Source organism: Chiloscyllium punctatum, chromosome 47, assembly GCF_047496795.1.
Source record: "Chiloscyllium punctatum isolate Juve2018m chromosome 47, sChiPun1.3, whole genome shotgun sequence".
Classification (NCBI taxonomy): domain Eukaryota; kingdom Metazoa; phylum Chordata; class Chondrichthyes; order Orectolobiformes; family Hemiscylliidae; genus Chiloscyllium; species Chiloscyllium punctatum.
Genome location: NC_092785.1, coordinates 42,043,793 through 42,060,004, shown reverse-complemented (window position 1 = coordinate 42,060,004; position 16,212 = coordinate 42,043,793). Strand labels below are relative to the sequence as shown.

Below are 16,212 nucleotides of genomic sequence, written 5' to 3'. Positions count from 1 at the left end.
CGTGCTGTCCCTGTCCTGGGAGTGTTTGATGAGGGGACAGTGTAGAGTGAGCTTTACTCTGTATCTAACCCCATGCTGTCCCTGTCCTGGGAGTGTTTGATGGGGGAACGGTGGAGAGGGAGCTTTACTCTATATCTAACCCCGTGCTGTCCCTGTCCTGGGAGTGTTTGATGGGGGAACGGTGTAGAGGGAGCTTTACACTGTATCTAACCCGTGCTGTCCCTGTCCTGGGAGTGTTTGATGAGGGGACAGTGTAGAGTGAGCTTTACTCTGTATCTAACCCCGTGCTGTCCCTGTCCTGGGAGTGTTTGATGGGGGACAATGTAGAGGGAGCTTCACTCTGTATCTAACCCCGTGCTGTCCCTGTCCTGGGAGTATTTGATGGGGGACAGTGTAGAGGGAGCTTTACTCTGTATCTAACCCCGTGCTGTCCCTGTCCTGGGAGTGTTTGATGGGGGACAGTGTAGAGGGAGCTTCACTCTGTATCTAACCCCGTGCTGTCCCTGTCCTGGGAGTGTTTGATGGGGGACAGTGTAGAGGGAGCTTCACTCTGTATCTAACCCCGTGCTGTCCCTGTCCTGGGAGTGTTTGATGGGGGACAGTGTAGAGGGAGCTTCACTCTGTATCTTACCCCGTGCTGTCCCTGTCCTGGAAGTGTTTGATGGGGGGTGTCAGTGTAGATGGAGCTTTACTCTGTATCTAACCCCGTGCTGTCCCTGTCCTGGGAGTGGTTGATGGGGGACAGTGTAGAGGGAGCTTCACTCTGTATCTAACCCCGTGCTGTCCCTGTCCTGGAAGTGTTTGATGGGGGGTGTCAGTGTAGATGGAGCTTTACTCTGTATCTTACCCCGTGTGCGTCCAAGGTATTTTCCTGCAGCAATGTGTTTAGGAACTGACAAGGAGACTGGCAATATTACATTTTGTGAGCAATGAGCCCGATTTATGAATGACCTACTTGTTCCTGAGTATTTGTCAAACATTGATCAGAACATGATCGAATGACATGGCCTTTATAAATGAGAAAGATACTAGAATTTTGTATTTAAGTAGGTTAAACATCACACAACACCAGCTTCTCATCCGACAGGTTTATTGGGAAGTACTAGCTTTCGGAGCGTTGCTAAATCTGTTGGACTATACCCTGGTGTTGTGCGATTTTTAACGTGACCACCCCGGTCCAGTATCAACACCTCCACATCATCGTATTGAAGTAATAGAGACTTTAATGGGAACGAGACAGATACGGTCCACAGTGAACTGGGAAACTGCTATTAGGTAAACCAACTGAGGAACAGTTCAAAGATACCTTTAATGCCATTCAGAAGCAGTCTGTGCCCATGTTTCCTTCTCACAGACAAAATAAGAGCCATGAATATCTTAGCAGGTGAGGGACAGCATAAAACTACAAGAAAGGGCTATAACATTGCAAAGAACAGTACAGTTCCCACACAATGGGGCCAATACAAAGACCAAAAATGGACCACAATGCAGCTCAGAAGGATCACGAAATGAAACTCGCAAGGGACAATACTGGTTAAGAGTAGTATTGGCTCACTGACGGCTGAGGTTGGAGGCATTGTCAAACACCAACAGAAACTGCAGAAGGCTTATTGTGCTTCAATATTCACAGCTGAAAAGCTTGCCAGAATTCCCAAAGAAACTAATAGAGGATTAGGGAGAGGGTCTAGATCGAATTAGCTGAAGTAAATTATCAATAGGGAAATAACTATAGATACGGTGGCTAAGAAGGTGCTTGCCTTCATTGCTCAGGCCTTTAAGTGTAGGAGTTGGGACATCACGCTGAGGTTGGACAGGATGTTGGTGAGGATTCTTCTGGAGTATGCTACCCAATTCTGGTCAGCCTTATTAAGCTGGAGAGGGTTCGGAACAGATTTACCAGGAGGTTGCCGTTAATGGAGGGTTTGAGCAATAAGGATTGGCTGGGACTTTTTTCACTGGTGCATAGAAGGTTGAGGTGGCCTTATAGAGGTTTATAAAATCATGAGGGGTAGGACAAGGTGCATGACGAGGGTCGTTTCCCTCGGGTGGGCGATTTTAAGACAAGGGGACATATTTTTAAAGTGAGAGGAGGAAGATTTGAAGAGAGACTATTTTTTTTTACACAGAGTGGTTTGTGTGTCCAGAGGAAGGGATGGATGCAGGTACAGTTACAACATTTAAAAGACATTTAGCTCAGTACATGAATAGGGAAGGTTTGGGAGGATATGAAACAAGCACAAGCAGGTGGGACTATATTAGTTTGGCATTATGGTCAGCGTAGACTGGTTGGACTGAAGGGTCTGTTTCTGTGCTGTATGTGACTAGACAATAGACAATAGGTGCAGGAGTAGGCCATTCTGCCCTTTGAGCCTGTACCACCATTCAATATGATCATGGCTGATCATCCTTAATCAGTATCCTGTTCCTGCCTTATCTCCATAACCCTTGATTCCACAATCCTTGAGAGCTCTATCCAATTCTTTCTTAAATGAATCCAGATACTGGGCCTCTACTGCCCTCTGGGGCAGAGTATTCCACACAACCACCACTCTCTGGGTGAAGAAGTTTCTCCTCATCTCTGTCCTAAATGGCCTACCCCGTATTTTTAAGCTGTGTCCTCTGGTTCGGCACTCACCCATCAGCGGAAACATGTTTCCTGCCTCCAGAGTGTCCAATCCTTTAATAATCTTATATGTCTCAATCAGATCCCCTCTCAGTCTTCTAAACTCAAGGTATACAAGCCCAGTCGCTCCAGTCTTTCAGCGTAAGGTAATCCCGCCATTCCAGGAATTGACCTCATGAACCTATGCTGCACTCCCTCAATAACCAGAATGTCTTTCCTCAAATTTGGAGACCAGAACTGCACACAATACTCCAGGTGTGGTCTCACCAGGGCCCTGTACAGCTGCAGAAGAACCTCTTTGCTTCTATACTCAATCCCTCTTGTTATGAAGGCCAGCATGCTATTAGCCTTCTTCACTACCTGCTGTACCTGCATGCTTACATTCATTGACTGGTGTACAAGAACACCCAGATCTCTCTGTACTGCCCCTTTACCTAAATTGATTCCATTTAGGTAGTAATCTGCCTTCCTGTTCTTGCCACCAAAGTGGATAACCATACATTTATCTACATTAAACTGCATCTGCCATGCATCTGACCACTCACCTAACCTGTCCATGTCACCCTGTAATCCCCTAACATCCTCCTCACATTTCACCCTGCCGCCCAGCTTAGTAGCATCAGCAAATTTGCTAATGTTATTGCTGATACCATCTTCTATATCATTAACATATATTGTAAAAAGCTGCGGTCCCAGCACTGATCCCTGCGGTACCCCACTGGTCACTGCCTGCCATTCCGAAATGGAGCCGTTTATCACTACGCTTTGTTTCCTGTCAGCCAAACTTTCAATCCAAGTTAGTACTTTGCCCCCAATACCTTGCACCCTAATTTTACTCACTAACCTCCTACGTGGGACTTTATCAAAAGCTTTCTGAAAGTCCAGGTCCACGACATCTACTGGATCTCCCTCGTCCATCTTCAGACTTACATCCTCAAAAAATTCCAGAAGATTAATCAAGCATGATTTCTCCTTCATAAATCCATGCTGACTCTGACCTATCCTGTTACTACTATCCAGATGTGTCATAATTTCATCCTTTATAATAGACTCCAGCATCTTTCCCACCACTGAGGTCAGACTAACTGGTCTATAATTTCCTGCTTTCTCTCTCCCACCTTTCTTAAAAAGTGGTACAACATTAGCCACCTTCCAATGCACAGGAACTGATCCTGAATCTATCGAACGCTGGAAAATAATCACCAACGCATCCACGATTTCCCGAGCCACCTCCTTCAGTACCCTGGGATGTAGACCATCAGGCCCTGGGGACTTAACAACCTTCAGACCTAACAGTCTCTCCAACCACCAAATCCTGGCAAATATAAATTCCCTTAAGTTCAGGTCCTTCAGCCACTGTTACCTCAGGGAGATTGCTTGTGTCTTCCCCAGTGAACACAGATCTGAAGTACCAATTCAACTCTTCTGCCATTTCTTTGTTCCCCATAATATATTCCCCTGTTTCTGTCTTCAAGGGCCCAATTTTAGTCTTAACCATTTTTATGCCTTTCACATACCTAAAAAAGCTTTTACTATCCTCCTTTATATTATTGGCCAGTTTACCTTCGTACCTAATTTTTTCTCTGCGTATTTCCTTCTTAGTAATCCTCTGTTGTTCTTTAAAAGCTTCCCAGTCCTCCGTTTTCCCACTTATCTTTGCTATGTTATACTTTTTCTCTTTTAACTTTATCTGTTTCTTAACTTCCCTCGTCAGCCACGGTCGCCCATGCCTCCTCCTGGGATCTTTCTTCCTTTTAGGAATGAACTGATCCTGCAACTTCTGCATTATACACAGAAATATCCGCCATTGTTCCTCCACTGTCATCCCTGCTAAGGTATTGCACCATTGAACTTTGGCCAGCTCCTCCCTCATAGCTCCATAGTTCCCTTTATTCAACAGAAATACTGTCACTTCCGATTGTACCCTCTCCCTTTCAAATTGCAGATTGAAGCTTATTGTATTATGGTCACTACTTCCCAATGGCTCCTTCACTTCGAGGTCCCTGACCAATTCTGGTTCGTTACCCAACACCAGATCCAGAATTGCCTTCTCCCTGGTCGGCTCCAGCACCAGCTGTTCTAAGAATCCATCTCGGAGGCACTCCACAGTCTCTTTCTTGATGTCCAATACCATCCTGATTCTCCCAGTCTACCTGCATGTTGAAATCCCCCATAACAACTGTAGTAACATCTTTGCGACAGGCCAATTTCAGCTCCTGATTCAACTTATATCCGACATCCAGACTACTGTTTGGGGGCCTGTAGATAACTCCCAAAAGGATCTTTTTACCCTTCGTATTTCTCAGCTCTATCCACACTGACTCTACATTCCCTGATTCTAGGTACCCCCGCGCAAGGGACTGAATATCCTCCCTTACCAACAAGGCCACCCGACCCTCTCTGCCCGTTAGTCTGTCCTTACGATGTATAGCCTTGAATATTCATTTCCCAGGCCCTGTCCACTTTAAGCCACGTCTCAGTTATCCCCACAATATCGTATCTGCCAATTTCCAAAAGAGCCTCAAGCTCATCCATCTTATTTCTAATGCTCCGTGCATTCCTGTATAGTATTTTTAATTTGTTACTGCCCTCACCCTTCCCATCAACCCCTATTTCACTCAAACTGAGTAGAACTGAGGAATGACACATCCACAGAATCTTATAGTTTTCAACCATGAAGTGTTTGGTATGCTTTCCTTTATTGGTCAGAGTATTGAGTACAGGAGTTGGGAGGTCATGTTGCGGCTGTACAGGACATTGGTTAGGCCACTGTTGGAATATTGCATGCAATTCTGGGCTCCTTCCTATCGGAAAGATGTTGTGAAACTTGAAAGGGTTCAGAAAAGATTTACAAGGATGTTGCCAGGGTTGGAGAGTTTGAGTTACAGGGAGAGGCTGAACAGGCTGGGGCTGTTTTCCCTGGAGCGTCGGAGGCTGAGGGGTGACCTTATAGAGGTTTATAAAATCATGAGGGGCATGGGATAGGGTAAATAGGCAAAGTCTTTTCCCTGGGGTGGGGGGGTCCAGAACTAGAGGGGCATAGGTTTAGGGTGAGCGGGGGACAGTGTAGAAGGAGCTTTACTCTGTATCTAACCCTGTGCTGTCCTTGTTCTGGGAGTGTTTGATGGGGACAGTGTAGAGGGAGCTTTACTCTGTATCTAACCCCATGCTGTCCCTGTCCTGGGAGTGGTTGATGGGGGACAGTGTAGAGAGAGCTTTACTCTGTATCTAACCCCATGCTGTCCCTGTCCTGGGAGGGTTTGATGGGGGGACAGTGTAGAGAGAGCTTTACTCTGTATCTAACCCCGTGCTGTCCCTGTCCTGGGAGTGTTTGATGGGGGACAGTGCAGAGTGAGCTTTACTCTGTATCTAAGCCCGTGCTGTCCCGGTCCTGGGAGTGTTTGATGAGAACAGTGTTGACAGAGGTGTACCCTGTATCTAACCCAGTGCTGTGCTGGGTTCGGGAATGGGGGACAGTATTTGGGAAGTTTATCCTGAATGGTCTTTTCTCTTTCATTACAGAAGCCCATTGATGGTAACTGGGGATCCTGGGGGCCTTGGGGCCAATGTTCCCGGACCTGTGGTGGTGGGGTTCAGTTCTCTCGCCGTCGCTGTGACAACCCACTTCCTGCTGCCTTCGGGAGATATTGTCAGGGACGGAGAGATATCTTCCAATCTTGTAACCTTACTCCTTGTCCTGACACTGGTGAGTCTCCAAGTATAACTCCTGGTTTTTCTTATACAATGCATCGTACTAACCCTTTGATCAAATCTGCCCAACCACATGGTATTTGTCCTGGTAATACTCCTACACACCCTCACACCATCTCCCGTTCGCCCAAGATTAGCCACACAACTTCAGACTCATCTTATCTTACAGTCTCTCTCTCTCTCTCTCTCCCCCACACACACACACGCTTGCCCTCCTTTTACACACTATCAGCCTTTTGCACACTCACCCTGTCGCACAGACACACTGTTTCTTGCACACTGCACTCTCACACATGCACGCACACACCACTCTCATAGAATCATAGAGATGTACAGCACAGAAACAGACCCTTAGGCCCAACCCGTCCATGCCGACCAGATATCCCAACCCAATCTAGTCCCACCTGCCAGCACCCAGCCCATATCCCTCCAAACCCTTCCTATTCATATACCCATCCAGATGCCTCTTAAATGCTGTAATTGTACCAGCCTCCACCACATCCTCTGGCAGCTCATTCCATACACATACCACCCTCTGGGTGAAAAAGTTGCCCCTTAGGTCTTTTTTATATCTTCCCCCTCTCACCCTAAACCTATGCCCCTCTAGTTCTGGACTCCCCCACCCCAGGGAAATGACTTTGGCTATTTATCCTAGCCATGTCCCTCATGACATATGCACACTCTAAGTCACCCTTCCTCTCACACAGTCACTCTTACACTCAACCTCACATTAATATCCACAAAGTAGACATAACCCGCTGGGGAAATGTCAGCAAACCGCCTCCCAATTATCTAACCATTCTCAGATGTGACAGGTCAGACGTATCGGGCTGAACAGTGCGAGGCCAGAAACGTACCTGCTCCCAATGGGCAGGATTACTACCAGGAGTGGGAGCCTTACTATCATGGAATTCGCGAGGCTGACCTCTGTAAACTGAACTGCCTCCTCAAGGGCACCTCGCAAGTCACGGTTTTCAACATCAAGGTCAGTTGTTTCTTTCAATACATTTTAGTCAACGTGAAGGCTATTGGCTCGGCCGGCATTTGCTGCCAATGCCCAGTTGCCCCTCAAGAAGGTGTGTGTGATGGTGAGCTGCCTTCTTGAACTGTGACAGTTCTTGTGCCATGGGTTGGCCCACAATGTGCTTCGGGAGGGAATTCCAGGACTTTGACCCAGCGGCACTGAAGGAATGATGATATATTTCCAAATCAGGATGGGGAACTTGCAGGGGGCTGGTGTTCCCATGTATCTGCTGCCCCTTGTCCTTCTGGATGGAAATGGTCATGGATTTGGAAGGTGCTGCCTGAGGATCTTTGGGGATGCTCCGCAGGGCATCTTGTAGGTGGTACACACCGCTGCTACTGAGCGACGGTGGGGGAGGAGAGGTTGAAAGTGACGGATCGATGCCAATCAAACAGGCTACTTTGTCCTGGGTGGCATCAGGCTTAATTGTTGTTGGAGCTGCACCCCTCTCGCCAGTTGGGGAGTAAGCCATCAGGTCCCTTTTGACACCCCAGTCGGGAGTTTAAGGGGCAACTTTTTCACCCAGAGGGTGGTACATGTATGGAATGAGCTGCCAGAGGATGTGGTGGAGGCTGGTACAATTACAGGATTGAAAAGGCATCTGGATGGGTATATGAATAGGAAGGGCTTGGAGGGATATGGGTCGGGTGCTGGCAGGTGGGACTAGATGATTACAATATCTAGTTGGCATGAACTGGTTGGACCAAAGGGTCTGCTTCTGAGCTGTATATCTCTATGACTCTAAGAGGTGAGTTATCCACTGCAGGATTCCTAGCTTCTGATCTGTTCACGTAGCACTGTATTTATAAGGCTAGTTCATTCAGTTTCTAGTCATTAGTAACTGCCAAGATGTTGATAGGGAGGAGTTCAGTGATGGTTACACCATTCAACGCCAAGATCTGGTGGTTAGATAGTCTCTTACGGGAGATGGTCATTGCCTGGCATTTGTGTCGCGAAAACGTTCCTTGCTACTTGTCAGCTCAAGCCTGGATAATGTCCAGATCTTGTTGCATCTGAACATGGACTGCTTCAGTATCTGAGGAGTCGTGAATGGTGCTGAACATTGTGCAGTGAACATCCCCACTTCTGACCTTATGATGAAAGGAAGGTCAGTGATGAGGTAGCTGAAGATGGTTGGGGCCTAGGACACTACCCTGAGGAACTCCTGCAGAGATGTCCTGGAGCTGAGATGACTGACCTACAACAAGCACAACCATCTTCCTATGTGCCAGGTATGACTCCAAATTCTGCCCCCGAATCCCATCATTTCCAGTTTTGCAGGACTCTCAACTCATGTCTGGAATTCAGCTCTTTATCCAGGTCAGGAGCTGAGTGGTCCAGGCGGAACCCAAACTGGGCATCACTGAGCAGCTTATAGCTGTTTTCGACCCTTTCCATACCTCTGCTCATGACGGAGTGTCGACTGATGGAGTGGTAATGTTGGATTTGAGATGGTTTGGGGGAAGATACGACCCTGAAGGCCTCCTGCAGACACCCCTCAGCGGTGTCTGACTGTGGTGACAGACTCCTCTCCCCATCCCACATTCCCCCCCCCCACCCCAGCTCTTCCATTGTGCCACGCCCTCCCCTCTTTTATAGGTGAAGGACGGGACTCGGTGCACTCCGCACAGTGATGCCATTTGTGTCCGGAGCCGGTGCGTCAAGACAGGTTGTGACGGGGTCATTGGATCGAGAAAGCGGTACAACAAATGTGGGATGTGTGGCGGGGAGGACTCGGCTTGCAGGCGAATCATCCGGCGTTTCCACAAGAGGACGTGAGTCAGAGTCCACTACGCCTCTCAATCTTGCCACATCCCTCAACGTCGCCTCCAAGTTCCAGCCTTTTCACTTCATTGGGCCTCTCTGCCATGCAACTGCACTACAGAAATCCCTACAGTGTGGAAGCAGGCCATTCGGCCCATTGAGTACGCACCAACCTCCCCAAAGAACATCCCATCCAGTCCTAACTCCTACACTGCATTTCCCATGGCTAGCCCTGGACATTACAGGGCAATTTAGCATGGCCAATTCACCTAACCTGCACATCTTTGGACTGTGGGATGAAACTGGAGCACCTCGAGGAAGTCCATGCAGACACAAGGAGAATGTGCAAGCTCCATATATGATTTGGAGATGCCGGTGTTGGACTGGGGTGTACGAAGTTAAAAATCACACAACACCAGGTTATAGTCCAACAGGTTTATTTGGAAGCACTAGCTTTCAAAGTGCCACTCCTTCATCAGGTGGTTGTGAAGCAGGACCATAAGACATAGTTTATAGCAAAACATTACCATGATACATTGAACAAATCTAGATTGTTAAGTCTTCCTTCTTTTAGAATGGATTTGCTGGTTTAAATCACATTCTCGAGATAATTTCAGGTTTTATAACAAAAGGTGACATCTCAGCTCAGACAATGCCTTAAAAGATGTGAGTCAGACAGGTTCTATTTCCAAAGTGAAATTCACAAATATTATATAGATTCACTGCCTGCATTGACTGCTTGCAGGTTCGGCATTTTTTGAGCAAAATAGAATGTATCTGTAAATATAAAAATTACACAACACCAGGTTTAGGTCCAACAGGCTTATTTGGAAGCACTAGCTTTCGGAGCGCTGCTCCTTTATAAGTTGGATGAAGGGGCAGCACTCCGAAAGCTAGTGCTTCCAAATAAGCCTGTAGGACTGTAACCTGGGGGTTGTGTGGTTTTTAACTTTGTCCAACCCAGTCCAACACTGGCGTCTCCAAATCATGTCCAAATATAATTCTGCAAATGCAAATTCACCCTACAAACTCATATGTGCGTGGACATGCAGGACAGAGACAGTGAGTGTGTCCATGTGATTGCATGTGTGTGAATGCACGTGAGTGTGTGTGCTTGCATGTGTGCAAGCTTGGTAGAGACTGTGTGTGTGTGTGTGTGTGTGTGTGTGTGCGTGCAAGTGTGACAGGGCACAAGCCTGTGAGGGGGTATGTGTGTGGGAGGTGTATGTGTCTGCATATGAGAGAGAGCTTGAGTAAGAGAGAGGGCGTGTGTAAGTGCGTGCATGCGTGTGAGTGTACAGTGTAGTGGGGCCACCTGTAGTGTGACATGAACCCAAGGTCACAGTTGAAGCCATCCTCATGGACACCGAACCTGGCAGCAGCCTCTGCTCGGCTACTTTGCACTGTCCGTGGGTCTGGATGAAGAACCGGTTGTTAAAGGTGAAGATGTTGTGATTGAAGATAAAGCGGATGAGGAGTAGGACGGTGCTCGGAGATTGGTAGTTGTTGGTATTACGTACTGTGGCTGTTGCCGTGGTGCCGTAATCGTGGGGGATGCTGGTGTAGAGTGCTGAAATGTCCATAGTGTAGAAGAATGTTCCTGGTTCGGCTGGTCCGTGGGTGCTGTGTTCTTGAGACAAATCTGTAGCGGCTCCCCCTCCATCTCCCACTCCTGAAGCAGAGACTCGAAAGCTGCAACATGGACCAGCCGTTTCAGGACTCTCACTGAGAAAGGTGGGCCTTTTTGTTTTGTTTCCTCCCCCCTCGTTTATTTTGATCTCAAATCGATGCACTGCAATGTGTTCAAAACAAAGATGGTCCATGAACTCTGTCAATAAAAGCTCAGCAGCCGAGGCACAGAGCTCTCTCATCTCTCTCTCTCTCTGTGTGTATGTATGTGTGCAATCCCTGGGGCAAAGAAATTCATGTAAACCTACCCCTTTCTGTCTGCATTACAGACTGGAATCTAATCGAGGGGTTCAGGGTGGGTTATATACAGAATAACAGATACCCTGGGATGGAGTTACAGACTGGAATCTAATCGAGGGGTTCAGGGTGGGTTATATACAGAATAACAGATACCCCGGGAGGGAGTTACAGACTGGAATCTAATCGAGGGGTTCAGGGCGGGTTATATACAGAATAACAGATACCCCGTGAGTGAGTTACAGACTGGAATCTAATCGAGGGGTTCAGGGTGGGTTATATACAGAATAACAGATACCCAGGGATGAGTTACAGACTGGAATCTAATCGAGGGCTTCGGGGTGGTTTATATACAGCTTGGACGTGTTGGGGCAAAGGCCCTGTTTCCACACTATAGGGATTCTTTGAATAGAAGCTGGGGGTCCCGTGTACAATGGTTCCACGCTGCCTTCAGCATAGCCAGAGAGGTTCTCACATCAGGTCCCATTGCCTGATACGATGGGTCGTCCTGGTGTGTTGGCTTTATGCGTCTTCGGAAGGCAGTAGAAGTCCCCTACATGAAAAGCAAGTGGGATGAGATGGTATAGGGAACTCTGAAAGACTGGATCAAAAGTCGTGATTAATGTGTTTAGTTCACGGGTGTGGTCTTTGGTCGGATTGGCCAGTGGTTGCCTATAATGTTCCTGGTTGTTCAGTTAGTGGTACACTTCCTTACTGTCGTCTGTTCTATTCTGAATGATGATGGGTTCTCCTTTTTCTACTGGTCTGATGACAATGCTACAAGTGGTTTTGACAGCATGGGTGGCATTGCGTTATGATCGGGTGACGTTTTGCTCTACCTTGTGGGTACAGCTGATGAATCTGGCATTCATGTATTTCCTGATAGTTTGAGCAGACTTGGCAAGCCCAGGGCAGCAGCCTTCCACTGGGGTCCAAATCGACTCCTTCTTTGGCCGCTCTCTCCAGATCTCAGCGATTGTTCTGGTTTGTCGGTTGACTCATTGGGATCACTGCTGACATCTTGAAAGAATTCCTGCAGACCCTCTCTCAAATGCACACACGTACACCTCCCACACACACACAAGCCCTTCTCACTCACTCACACTACCAAGCTTGCACACACGCAAATACTCACTCTGTCACCAGCACTCACATGCACACACTCACTGTCTGTCTGTCTCTCTCTCGCCTGTGTGCACACACATATACATCTATGGAATGAATTGGTATTGCAGAATTATATTTGCAGATACATTCTATTTTGCTTAAAAAAATGCAGATCCTGCAAGCAGTCAATGCATACAGTGTATGATTTAAGATTGGTCTGATTCACACCTTTAAGGCATTGTCTGAGCTGAGATGTCACCTTTTGTTATAAAACCTGAAATTATCCTGAGAATGTGATTTAAAAGAAGTTCTGGGATTTACATATTAAAAAACCGAAACCAGCAACTCCATTCCAAAAGAAGATAGATTTGACAATCCAGGTTTATTCAATGTATTATTGTATCACTGTAAACTTTTGCTATAAATTCTGTGTCTTACGGTCCTGCTTCACAACCACCTGATAAAGAAACAACCATTCAAAAGCTAGTGCTTCCAAATAAACCTGTTGTTGGACTGTAGCTTGGTGTGGTGTGGTTTTTAACAAACTCTGCACAGACAGTTGCCCAAGGGTGGAATCGAATCGGAGTCCCTGGCTCTGCGAGGCAGCTGCCACCCAGTGAGCACCACTGCCCCCAACATTCAGCACTTGCCCCTTGAAAGATCCGTTGCTCTCCCTGCCACTTTCCATCCAACCCCGATAAACAAACAATCCCAGGGATTATTGCCTGGCCCTCCCGACTCTTGGATCCCTCCACAACCTGTTCTCTTGACCCCAACAGCCTTGCCTCTCCACCACTTCAACTCACCTACCAGGCCCCAATCTCAGACAGATTAGTCACACAGGCTGCAATTGAAAGGCTGATAATAAACCTGGGCCATTGTTGAACTGAAGCCTCCCGTGAATCTCTTCCAGGGTCAACTACAGCGACGTGGCTGTGATCCCCATTGGGGCGGCCAACTTCAAAGCACGCCAGGAGCACAGGCGAGGGCAGACTCGGCTCATGGCCTACCTAGCCCTGAAGAGGTTGAACGGCAGCTACATCCTGAATGGGGACACCCAGATCTCGGGTTTTGACAGCCTCCTGAGCGTGGGAGGGGTGGATCTGCGGTACTTGGGCTGGAGCCCTCAGCGAGACGTGCTCGGTGCGGTGACACGTGGCGGGCTGACCGAGCCGCTGGTTTTGCAGGTGTACACCCCGAGCAGGCAGCGGGTCGTCAGGGTCCTTTACTCTTACTACATTCCCAGGGAGCAGGCAGGCAACAGAAAGCCCATCCACAAGACCGCTGTGACACTAGCCAGCCATGGTGCAGTGCCCAATCCCACACTGACTGAGTGCAACATCCCTAATGCCACAAGTCCCACAATGGTGCACGATGTCACGTTGCCCACTCACACGCCAGCTGAGATGCTAACTACCCACATTGGTGAAAACACGCTGGCTACTCTCAGCCACCCTCTGACACCAACCCTCCACACAACAACCAAGGACACAGTGCCCAGTCGTAGACCCACACCCACAGTAGCCAGTCGTAGACCCACATCCACAGTACCCAGTCGTAGACCCACACTCTCAGTGCCCGGTCACACGCAAACATCCACAGTGTCCGATCGCAAACCCACACCTACAGTGCCCAGTCGCCTGCCAACATCCACAGTGCCCAGCCGTAGATCCACACCTACAGTCTCCAGTCGTGGAACAACATCCACACTGCCCAGTCACAGAATCAGACTCACAGTGCCCAGTCGTAGAACCACATCCACAGTGCCCAATCACAGAACCACAATGCCCAGTCGCAAGTTCACTCCAACTCTAACCCCTCGCTCGATTACCAAAGTTACACTGCAGTATGGCCAGCCGGGTAAGAGGGAGCCCTCAAGTGGCCTGCACAATGCTAAATTGCCCACTCCCAAACAGCGTACTCTCTCGCTTTACAGACCACCACGGCCCACCCGCGTCCGGCTTAACCCACCACTGCCCCTGACCAAAGCCTCCTCCACCAGCTGGCACCCTGGGCCATGGCAGAGCTGCTCAGTCACATGTGGGGTAGGATGGCGGGTTCGGTGGATACAATGCCTGGACAGGCGTGGTGTTCTCTCAGCGGGTTGTGACTACCAGATGAAGCCAGTGAGTATGGCTCTGTGTGTGATGCAGAGATGTTGAGGGGGTGGAGTGGTATGGCCTCTGTCTTCAACACCCCCCTTCCCCTAGGCTCCTCATGACTAGCCCCATTCAAACACTCCCAGGTAAGGACACCATGGCACGAGATACAGAGTAAAAGCTCTCTTTACTCTTTTAAACTGAAAGTAAAGCTTCCCTCGACATTGTCTCCATTGACCACTTCCAGGACATAGACAGCACGGGGTTAGAAATCAAGTCAGGCCCCATCTACAGAGTCCCCATCAAACATTCCCAGGACAGGGGCAATGCGGGGTGAGATACAGAGTGAAGCTCTCTCCACATTGAGCACATCAAACCCTCCCAGGACAGGTACAGAACAAAGTCAGATAGCATTTAAAATTCCTTCTCATCTATACCTTCCAGGTGCACAGGGCAGATTCAGCACGGGTTTTGACACAGATAAAGCTCTAATGGAATTTTAAATTATTGACTGTCTCTGTTTCAACATTCTGCCTTTAAGATGCTGGCTTTCAGTCAGGGTCGCCCCATGACTGATGCTGCTTTATAATGCACATTGTGTTGTGTGATGTAAATCCCTTCTCTTGAAATTGCTCATTCAAATGAATTGATTTTAAGCAAAATGTTCTGATGTGCGCCCTTCATTTGTTAAAGTTAGCACCCCCAAAGCTGTCGACCATCTACACGGCACAGGTCAGGAGTGTGATGGAATACTCCCTACTTGTCTGGATGGATGCAGCTCCAACTGCATTCAACAACATCCAGGACAAAGCAGCCTGCTCAATTGGCACTACATCCACCAGCTTCAAATTTCCTATCCTTGTTGCTACGCCATGGGTTGGCTATGTGACCATTCCCTTTTTTAGATGTTGATGCAAAGGTGCCAAGATGGAGGCCAGGTTACATAAGAACTTCCCACAATAATTCACCAGGCCAAGGAAAGACTTAAACTCCAGGGCACCTTTGGTCACCCTCACTTTATCTCCCAGGGTGCAACACTGTCCTGTCCACTCTGTAGCCCACGTTGGTCACTTGGGGTGCCTGGAACACAGAGTTTTCCCTTCTAAGGCATACGTCGGCCTGGAGAAACATCTAAGGACTATGTCCAAGTTCTCTAAGTGCTCCTTATTGGTCTTCCCTGTTATTTGCATGTCAGAGATAAATGGCAACCTGGTTCAGATCCTGCAAAATGTTCTCCATTGTCCGCTGAAAAATTGCACAGGCTGACGATATCCCAACCGGCAGTCTTGTGTAATGGTACAAACCCTTATATGGGTATTAATTGTAGGATACTCCTGGTAATCCTCACCTAACCACATCTGCAAGTACACATGGCTCATGAAGGACAGCAAACCCCCCCCCACCTGCCAGCTTTGCATATAAATCCTCAATGCAAGGCACCGTGAATTCATCTAACTGCAGAAAGCAGTTTACTGTTTGTCTAAAATCCCCACAAAGACAATCTGTACAAATACAGATTGTGGGCTTCACAATCTGTACAAATGGGTGTTGTCAATTCCACAAGTGGACTGGTTTGATGATTCCTTCGCTTTTAAGCCTTCTGATTTCTGCTTCTATTTCTGCCCATAAAGCAACTGGCATTGGGCAAGCCTTGCAGGGTTATGGAATTTGCTTCCTGGGCAACATGCAAGGTGGCCTTGACTCCTTTGATAGTTCCAAGACCTTCCTGAAAATCTTCCGGGTATTGAATTCGGACTTTACTCAGGCAGCCATTTTCTAATCAAAAAAATGTTGAGCCAAGCTCGGTGAAGAGTTCTCAACCAATTTCGTCCCAAGGAGCTTGGGCCAAAGCCTTTTACTACAATCAGTGGTAACTGAATCAACTGCTTCTCACAACAGGCCAGGACCAAAGTCTACCCTTAATCTGTAAATGTTCACCAGTATAGGCTCTCAGTCTA

The 16,212-nt window shown here is 48.0% G+C and overlaps 2 protein-coding genes across 2 annotated transcripts in view; both read left to right on the top strand.

Annotated features, from left to right (window-relative positions):
- Window positions 1–14,866, top strand: part of LOC140468605 (A disintegrin and metalloproteinase with thrombospondin motifs 4-like) — a 62,942-nt gene extending 48,076 nt beyond the window's left edge. The window contains exons 5-8 of the mRNA XM_072564706.1: window positions 6,146–6,329; window positions 7,150–7,319; window positions 8,958–9,133; window positions 13,069–14,866. Coding sequence (XP_072420807.1) covers window positions 6,146–6,329; window positions 7,150–7,319; window positions 8,958–9,133; window positions 13,069–14,317 — 1,779 coding nt within the window. The 3' untranslated portion in view covers window positions 14,318–14,866. The remainder of the gene's footprint in view (window positions 1–6,145; window positions 6,330–7,149; window positions 7,320–8,957; window positions 9,134–13,068) is intronic.
- The window catches only part of LOC140468612 (uncharacterized), a 1,157,363-nt gene that overhangs the window by 543,465 nt on the left and 597,686 nt on the right, over window positions 1–16,212 (top strand). The gene's annotated exons all lie outside the window — the stretch shown is intronic.